The sequence below is a fragment of the Atractosteus spatula genome, chromosome 2 (genome assembly GCF_055471065.1).
Source record: "Atractosteus spatula isolate fAtrSpa1 chromosome 2, fAtrSpa1.hap1, whole genome shotgun sequence".
NCBI classification, from domain to species: domain Eukaryota; kingdom Metazoa; phylum Chordata; class Actinopteri; order Semionotiformes; family Lepisosteidae; genus Atractosteus; species Atractosteus spatula.
The window spans coordinates 9,573,322-9,582,896 of record NC_142707.1 but is presented as its reverse complement, the minus strand read 5'-3'; the positions used below and the strand labels follow the sequence as shown (position 1 = coordinate 9,582,896).

General features: G+C 48.4%; 1 protein-coding gene across 2 annotated transcripts; it reads right to left on the bottom strand.

The window, feature by feature from the left end:
• Window positions 1–520: 520 nt before the first annotated feature.
• Window positions 521–9,565, bottom strand: c2h2orf42 (chromosome 2 C2orf42 homolog). 2 transcript variants are annotated; one of them, XM_088934947.1, is made up of 9 exons: window positions 9,453–9,565; window positions 7,437–8,443; window positions 6,888–7,001; window positions 5,783–5,881; window positions 4,939–5,046; window positions 4,301–4,408; window positions 3,374–3,474; window positions 2,251–2,407; window positions 521–1,282 (listed from the first exon to the last, which is right to left on the bottom strand). In XM_088934947.1, the coding sequence occupies exons 2-9, from the start codon at window positions 8,437–8,439 to the stop codon at window positions 1,089–1,091; spliced, it is 1,884 nt and encodes a 627-aa protein (XP_088791073.1). In that variant the 5' UTR covers window positions 8,440–8,443; window positions 9,453–9,565; the 3' UTR covers window positions 521–1,088. The 2 variants fall into 2 exon arrangements, with proteins under 2 accessions (XP_088791073.1, XP_088791082.1); XM_088934956.1 differs by having other exon boundaries at window positions 7,437–8,465; window positions 9,453–9,561.
• Window positions 9,566–9,575: the final 10 nt, after the last annotated feature.

Sequence of the window (9,575 nt, the reverse complement as noted above, 5' to 3'; positions counted from 1 at the left end):
GTGACCTGGGCTGAGACCCATGTGGAAGGAAGGCTCCACCCCTCAGGTATAAGCCCGCATGAGACCCCGCCCCCTGACAACAGTTACCAGGGGGACCAGTTCCGTGGCACAACATTGCTTTAGTTTTATTCAGATGTTCCATGGCCTCAACTGGCAAGCTCAGCAAATATACTGCATTTCAGAAATGGCAATTATTTAAAGTTAAATCCTTGATATTTCTGATACCTCCATGAAGAGTTCTTACATTTCCCTTTGTAATGTACGTGTATTCTATTTTTGACAGTAATGTCAATAATGGTAACTTGTAGTTGAAGATCTTTTATAATTAAAACTACAGGATAATTTTTAATCTTTTAATTAATTCATTGTAAAAGCTACTCATAAAAACCTGAAACATGAAACTCACTGAAGAGAGCATCATCGCCATGTTAAAGAGGTGGATCTGTTAAACCTGGTGCAGTTTTGCTTTTTCTGGCAGTAATGTCCTCATTAGCATCGAAGGAAGAAGGCACTCTTAAATCATAATGTAAAATGTTTATTTGCACAGCTGTGTGTTTATAATAAAAATCAAATCAAAGCACATTTCCTGGGAAGTGAAAGCACCTGAACACATTACCTGGGCATTACACAAAGAACAGCTAAAAGACAAAGAACAGAACAGATTAGCAAAGCTGACTGCTTCCACAAAGCAGCATGAAGCTTATTTGCTGAAGCAGACGCCATTTCTAATCAGCAACCGACACACAACTCACATACACATAGTGAACAACAGGCACACAAACACAGAGAGACGGCACCCAGCCTCAGACTTCCGATATGGCCCATAATGTCTCGCAGTTACAGAGGGACTGCATGGAGCGCATGATGTTTTAAAGACCCCCAGTCTGTTACAGAGGAGCCCCTGACCTAAAGCAGTAAAGTGGAGCATCTCACTCCTGTGAAAGCACTTTGACTGTAGAGCTTCTTGTGTTTCACAGCTCACCCAGAACACGGAGCGCCCTGCCATCTGCTGACTCGCAGTGTGGTGTGTGAGCCCTGGGTCAGGGGGTGCCCATGCGGTCACACAGCGATCTCAGGGCCGCCTGGCCTCAGGGCACAGTGACGCGGCAGATCTCCACCGGCGCCGGGCCGCCCTGACTGTCCGAGTACTCCACGTGCCCGTTATGCAGGTGTCCGTACTCGAAGCGGATCCGCAGCTCGCCGATTTTCGACTTCGGCAGGATGTCCGGGATCCACTCAATGACGAAGGGTGTAGGGTCCTTCTGCTCTGCAGAGGTATTCCCTGGAACAGGGGGAGGGAATAAAGAAATCAGTCACGGGAGGGGCTCTCCCCTGAAGGTGTCACCAGGACATCGCTGGGTCATGGAGAAAGGGGACAGCTGAACAGCCAGTCAAGCCCAGCCAGCAAGCTAGGCGGTGCACCTAGCACAGGCTCCTGCAAGCACAGGGACAACATGCAAACACCACATAGACTGATGTCTGTGAAAAACTGAAACTGAACATTATTCTTTCAAATACTGAATTGAGTTTTGGGCACCACAATACAAAATCCATATGTACTGCAATGCTGCTCTACAGTGCACCCTGAAAAATGAAATGGGGTACATTCCCAGGTTCAAAGCAATGTCCTACACTGACAGGCTAAAACAATTTTTTTATACTAACTGAAGTATTCAAAATCCTGAAAACCACCGACAGCGTCGACCTTATGGATATATTCAACAAATGGAAACTAAAGGAAATATCTTTAAAACTAAGAACAGGAGGTGCTGTTTTACCTAAAGGTTTGTGGGAGTCGGGAACAAGGAAGCCTCTTCTCGACTGCTAAACCTCCTCTGTTCTTACAGGACCTGCAGCTGTGATGTAGCAGTGCTGAGAGCCCTACCACTGTTTGTACATTCGACGTCTTCTATAATTAGTTTAAATAATTACTCTCATTTCTTATGTCTCATAGGTTTAAAGACCAAGCGCAAGCGAAACTGTCCAATTGCCAGAGCGTGGCTGCTGATCTGAGAGAAGGACAGTACACACACAAACATGAGGACCGGGCCAGGAGGCAGCAGAGCTCGGATGTGAAGAGCCCAGAGCCGCTCCTGTCCGGGACCAGACAGCACTCACACCTGGGACCCCCGAAGTACAAGCTCCCTGCTCAAGCCATGCGAGCCAGCGAGCCGCGCTCTGCTGTGAGGAAGTGCTCTGCCCAGACGTCCCGCTTGCTGCCAGGGCCTGGGGCCCTGGGGCCGGACTCACCCACACGCAGGAAGGTGCGCAGCTCCAGCGGGCGGATGGAGGGCTGCCTGTCTGCGCGGCTCTGCGTCTCGGGTTCGACCGGCACCTCAGGGCAGCGGAATGGCTCAAACGACCCGTCCCGATTTCTTACGAAGCTCTGGGTCACCTCCAGGGGCATCTGCCAACAAGATTGATGAGTAACTCCTTCTCAAAGTTAGAACTGAAATAAACTGACTGTCTGCCTAAGTATTTTTCAGAATGGCAAGCTTCCATGTACTATAAAAAAATACATAGTATAAATAATTGTTTGTAAACTGCTGTGCAAAGGCCAAAGATTTTAGAGCCAGTCAGGAAATACAATATATGTATGTTATGAGCTTGTACAGTTTACTTAAAGCCTCTGCTAGTAACTTCTGCTATTGGAAAAATGTTCTTATTAATACAGACAAGCCTGGGCGAGGGGAATTCGTAGTGCCCATTCATCAGAATCCTCTAAAACCCTACAATAACCTATGATGAACATCATCAGCCAACACAAGGTACTGTAGTAAACCGAGGTACTGTAGCTAATCTGTCACATTTACCAATCAAGTCTAACTGACTTACAGTCTGATGTTTCTCACCATTTATTTCTCTCCGCACTTCATAAAGTTAGAACACTACTTTTTCTACTACAATATACAGATTTGACAGGATTAAATTTTAGTTTAGAACATTAGGGCAAAACGCTCAGCATCAAGATCGAGATCACCATCATGCTCCTGCATAAAGAAAAACAAGAGCAGAACAATGCAAAATGTCTAACACGTCTGCACAGCAGTGTACAGTATATTGCAAAGTACTGACAGAAACTATGCACATATGCATGTATTGTATATGACTAATGTATTTAAACCACCTTTTGTCAAATCAATACATCATAAGAACACTTAAGAAAACCTATGTTTAGTCTGCACCACTGTTTCATGATGAAAGTTAAAAAGATCAATCGCTGATGATTTGAAACTTCCGCCAAACAAGAAAATCTGTGTTTTTGCTCTCTCTCAGTGAGTGTTCTGGGAATTGCATGTGCTTCCCAATGCATGGTGGGAATATGGAAGATGGTGCCAGAAGACTGAAGAGGCGAGACAGCTGGGTGGCCCACCTCAGGAGTATCGAAGATCTGCTTGACGTGCAGAATGTTGGTGATGTGCCAGGTGTATTTGGAGAAGGTTCCAAGTGGCAGGGCATCTTTGCGCACAAATGCTAATGGAAAATTAAACAAATGGCACAAAAGAAAAATCTTGAAATGGGGCACAGAAGAGCAGATCTTGCAGCATATTTACAGGACTCTGCCTAAAGCCCCGTCTCTCCTTCCACATCCATTTTTCTCAGTGTCTGGACAATCGGCTCCTTTTCCACACTGCCGAGCACAAAATGCTGTAATAAAACAGTTAACATGTTGACACTTACTAATTGCTTTTTCTGTCTCACGATACATTTGGAGATCTTTCGCATTTACCATGAAAAGCGCTGATTAATGATGTTTTATTTTATTGTTCGTTAATCTGAGAACGAAAGCTACCTGGAGTCATACAGTTTACTCAAAGGGAAAGGACGCAGTCCTTGCTCCAGCCTAGAGCCTCATCAGGCCAGAGCTTATTCTCCATTCTGGAAAGGCAAGAGGACTCTGGAGTATGGGATCCAGGGGTACACCAGGAAATACTGCTCCCCTTTTATAAAGCTATGGGCACCAGAGCCACTGGGGTAAAGAACATTACTTGAGAGTAGTCCTTTTAAGCTTTCTTAAAAGAGTGAGGGGGGGATCTTGAAAAGCTTGCATTTTCTTTTAAAAAAATTAAGATTTCAAAAAAACATTAACATTTTAGTATACAAATTTAAATGAGCAACCTAACACAGATCCTTAATATAAAGGGGAAGCTTGGCTTTGCAGTAGTTTAATCGCTTTATTGCAAATGTCTTAAAGGAACCAGCTTGGTCACGCCTCCACAATCAGCGTTGACCTTCAGCACGAACTGGTACTGCCCGCTGTCTCTGGGCCGTGGGGTGAAGCAGTAAAAGAAGGAGGCACCCGTGGTGGAGTTCGGGAGCCTCTTCTTCTTGCTGCCGGCCGAGAGGCGCTGCTGCAGGGCGTTGAAGAAAGACTGGGGGATGTGGAACACCAGGGGGTCGGGCTTGCCTGGAAAAAGACAGACACGAACACACGGAGGAAGTACTGGACAGAGAACTCGCAGGCAGATCAGCACACCTGCCAGCAAGCAAAGGGAAGAAAAGACCATGTTATCTGGGAGTTTCTACAGGCTGCACTGAAGGAAAATAATGAAAACATCCTCTGTTTGTGAGTTACATGTTAAAGTGTTTTAATGATATTCTAATCATGAACGTATAAGAAACAGCCACTCCAGTAAAATATGCTGAATGTTTAAGTCTCTACAACAATGAAGGGTATTTTTTTAAGTATATCCAGCACACTAATCTAAAAACTGTTCCAAGTGAAGGAACTGTCCAGCCTTCTTGACCTACTTCGTATCCAGCTGTATAAATGCCCAAGTTCCATGTGGCTGTCTGCATCAGGCCCTGCACAGCGTGTGAAAATGCAGATAAAGTACTTACTGGTGCTGCATAGCCGTGCTGTTTATTATCTGGGCACTAAGGCTGCACATCCGGCTGTGCTCAGGCTCTGCGGACTGTAACTGCAGGGATCCTTACCACCGAACTGGAAGTGCATGGTCTGGTGGATCCGCTCAGTCACGCTGGCCAGCCAGTGCTGGAAGGGAAGAGACACGCGGGCTTCGTCGTCCACCGGCTGAGCGCCTCCTACAGGCACACAAGGTGTTACACAGTTACTGCGGAAGGCATTGCACGGAAGACACTTCCTGATTAGCGCACATCTTTCTTTTCTTCTTCAGCAGACCTCAATGATATTGACAACGAGAAATACAGGCAGGCCTTTGAACTGCCTATCTGTGTATTTAGATGATTCTGGGTATTCTTGCCACCTGAGGTACAAGAGATCTGCTGCCAAATGTTATATCAGCAGAAAACAAAAATGTGCTTTGTGCTTACTGAAAATCTCTCTTCATCTAATCTATTGCTGTTAATCAGGGCACTGATTGCCTAGAAAGCTGTACCTGCAGTGTAAAAGGAAGGTGTGTCGTTTAAAAAATAAAGACCAAAAATCTAAAGCCTTAACTATAGCACCCAACCAAGAAAGCTGTTACACACTCACAAGCCAGAGAGAAAGGAGCTACACTGCAGACTCCCTAAGATTGAAAAAACAGCAATAAGGAAAAGAAAAGTTGCAGATCTCGTTTTAAAAAAAAACTCAATGCAATGTGCATCTTTAAATTAGCATATCTCTACAATAAACTACTTTGACGTCCATTTTCACTTCTTGCACAAAGCTTATTTCACAATAAGTGTTCATGTGAGAAGTCCAGATCTCACATCTCCACAGGTCAGTGTGAAACTTCCACACTGAAACCTGCACACATGTACTAGTCTTGAAGTGTGTCGGCAACCTGCTACAAGAGGCAGCCCCTAGTTTTCCCACCTGGTTTCTTCAGCACTGTGGAAATGGGGTGCTTCCTGGAGGTGAACCTCCGCAGAGAACTGGGGACCCCCTCTTTTGCAGGTAGGGTGGGAACACTGGCTGCAGGAGGTGAGGGAGAACACAGAAGTATTACAGGAAGTCCAACTCTATCCAAGATAAGATACAATACACCTCATCCAGAGACCACAGAACGTCGGCTGTGCTGTACATATTCTTTCTTGCTGATTATGTGCATCACAGATATGAAGTAGGTACAATCGGACACTGACAAAGATCAGACACTGAAACGCTCTAGAAACACATCTGCACACCCGAGATAAATCTTAGATGGGCCTTCTGAAGTCTGCTGATAGTAACCCTGAATGCCCCAGTAACTCTGTGCCACAACGTTCCTGCCACCTGCAACCCAGAGCACGTCACTTCTCTCTCATTAAGCCGAGAGATTGTCGCAGTACAGTCAGAAGACACATCACTGTTTCACATACCAGCTCACAGGCAGGCACTTTTCTTCTTGTACAGGTCTCGTCACCCTATTTATCATTTCCTACATAAAAGCAGATGGGTTGTCACATTTTGCTGAGGCACATAAAGGATTCAAATTTAATATTCAAACGGGGGTTTTGCTGTATGAGTAATAGGAGGTAAAGTATATGTTGATTCTGAAGTGATTCATCAATGTGGTCAATCTGAAGTCTACCTTAATTACAGATGCAGCTTTTTCCTCCTCACCTTTCCAGAACAAATTAAATTCAATCTAGTTTTATTTGTATAGTGCATTTTACAATGGACATTGTCACAAAGCAGCTCTACAGATTTCCGGGCCTGAACCCCCAGTGAGCCAGCCTGAGTTGACAGTTGCAAGGAACAACTCCCTTAGAATAAAGCAGGAAGAAACCTTGAGGAACCAAGGCTCAAAAGGGAGAGGGGCCAGGGGCCAGGGGCCAGGGGCAAGCCCTTACTGAACACTAAGTGAGAATCTGAAGATCATCATGAGAAGGTTGAGCACTTATGTACACCTGTACTGCTCATGTCAGGGGCGTAGCACATGGCTGACTGCTTGTGGGCTGAAACTGGGGTGATGTGTGCTTGGGGAGGGGGGGCTGACCTGCCACGCTGTCTTCTAGCTTTGACCTCTTGGGTTTGTGTGGGGTACAGCGCTCAGCCGGCTGGGGGGGGGCAGTGGCGTTCGTGACAGAGCACTCAGCGCCCACGTGCAAACCTGGCACAGGAAGAACACAGGGAGAGGTCAAGCCCGCTCACCACGGGACCCGTCGCAAGAGGTATTGACCTGCAATGATGAAAGGGCTTCTCATGAAAAACATCAAGACGACACAAGAACATAAGAAAGGTTAGAAATAAAGAAATAATTCAGCACATCTAGCTCTAGCTCAGTTGTCAAGTAAAAAAAACATTTAGCATGCTTGAGTTTGTAAAACTCAAAATGGGGTCCAGACACGAAATTCATCTTTGACAACTGACTCACAACCGATACAGAAGTGATGCGCCTTGTGCCACAGCCCCGCCCTCTGAGAAATGAGGGCCGCGCGAACGTGCTCTCGATTCAGGTGAAACCCGCCGGCACAGGCCAGATATAAACAGATGGGCTGCAACAACGAGTAAAAACAAGCGAAAACGCACGCCGACAGTCACCCACCGTCGGCATCGTAGCTGAAAAACCCCGAGAACTCGGCGGCCAGCTTCTCGTCGCTGGCGAAGGCACAGACGCAGGCGTAGAGATGGAGACAGTACTCCTGGGAGCCGGAGCTCGAGGCGTCGGCCAGCGCCGGCGAGGAGGAGGAGGAGGAGGGGTCCTCCGGGAGCTTCAGCGCGGTCCTGGACGCCCCCTCGGGCCTGGCGGCGCGCTGGCAGGCGCAGTGGTAGCGCAGCCCCTCTTTCCGCTCGCCGAGCGTCAGGTGCAGCAGGCCCAGCGGGTGCCTGGCGCTGCGCTGGCACTTCACCACCATCACCGCGCGCGACAGCCGCTGCACCAGCGGCCCCAGCGACTCGGTGGCCAGCTGCCACAGGGCCTGCTTGGTCTCGGCCGGCGCCTGCAGGGAGCCCAGAACCGAGCTCTTGAGAGTGAGGGGCGTCGCCTCCGCCTGGCACTCCATGGCCTGCTTCATGTGCAGGCAGGGGCGCTCCTGCTGCGGCGGGGGTGCGGGCTGTGCGGCGAGGGGCGCCCCTCTGCCGGGGGCCGAGCCCTGCCGGCAGGAGGGGACGAAGCAGTGGCCCAGGCTGATGTGCGTGAGCAGGGTGCCGTCGGCGGTCGAGATGGCCGTCTCCGTCACGCCCAGTTCCACGAAGCCGCGCTGCTCCGGCCCCCTGCCCCTCTGCCGCACCGAGAACACCTGCGCCTCGCCGCCGGCGGCCCCCCCGCCCGCACCCGTCACCACGCGGACCGCCTCGGCGCCGGCCTGCGCCTTCCTCGCGCCGTCCCGGAACACCGCGCCGCACGCCTTGTTCTTGCAGCTCAGGCCCCGCGTGCCGTTGTACATGCCGCACTTCGGGCACTTCCGGATGCCCCTCAGCGTGGGCTTGCCCAGGTTCGACAGGAAGGAGGGGGTCTTGGTTCTGTCCCGCGATCCGGACGCCGCAGGAGCCGGTCCTGCGGACACGGGGGCAGCAGGAACCCCCGTGCCCTGCCCCGTCCCCTCCATCCTCCTGGTGAGAAAACAGCAAACGCCTACCAACGGCCAACATGGGGGACAGAGGTTTGAACAGCGGGTTTCAAAACACGGAGTTTTATACAGAAGGGAAAACGGTCACAAGCAGCCCCATTTTGCAGAAAAGGTGGGAAAAGAAGTTTTAACTAGCGTTCGCGACTACTGTGGTTTAAACCACCAGAAACCTGTCTCCCTCGTGAAGCCACAGACGTTGACCAGCTAGGGACTAGCTAAATGATTTCTATTCAAGGGTTACTCAAAACATTGCAGAAAAAAAAAGTTCTCTAAAATCGAAAAAAATCCCTGCATTTTTAGAAAAAAAATTTTTGAGGCGCTATTCAGAGTAATGAAGACGTGGATTAAAAAAGTAATCGTTACAGGTAGTAAAAGCTGACTTTAGTTGCACACTTATTGGGTAATGCTCAGGACAAAATCAGCCTACGCAGTGACCAATAGCGAAAAACATTTTTCATATTTAATTGCTAACGTTTAATCGTCTGAAATATGCCTTTTAACCTCTGCAACTGCTACTGTCTTTACATTTGACAGCGAATACTGCTGTATCCTAGAGGCGTTTATGAAGTGGGCTTTATTATTCTGTAACCTCCGACTGGTCTAAATTCATTCTGTGCACATAAACTACCGCCCGTAAGCGGTATTTGCAGTTAAATGGAGTCCTACTTTTTTTTTTTGCTGCTAACTCGTGCAGTTCGCTGGCTACAGTTTAATGACAAATTGTTTTGCAGGTCGCCTGGCGACCTCTCGGTGCGGCAGGAGCATGCAAACCCCTTTTGGAAAAGAGTCACGTGTGACGTCCCTTCTTCCTCAAAGCTTTGCAAATAAAAGACTCTCCTGCAGATCTGCAAGGTTGAACTAGTGCGTTATGCTGTAGTTCAGTGCCAACACCCAGCACAACACGATGTCATTTTAACCCTTATTTCCGCCCCAATGGCAATAAATGTATTATCGGCAATTCTATTGCGTGATTGGCTTCGACTGTAGTGTACCTGGTTTTTAACACCTCCGATGCTGGCTCTGTATGGTCGGTTTTGTCAGACTCAGCCGCTGCCTCTCCTTCACGTTCGACGCCATTCCTCCTTACAAAAGGCTTCAGCAATACGGCTGTAACG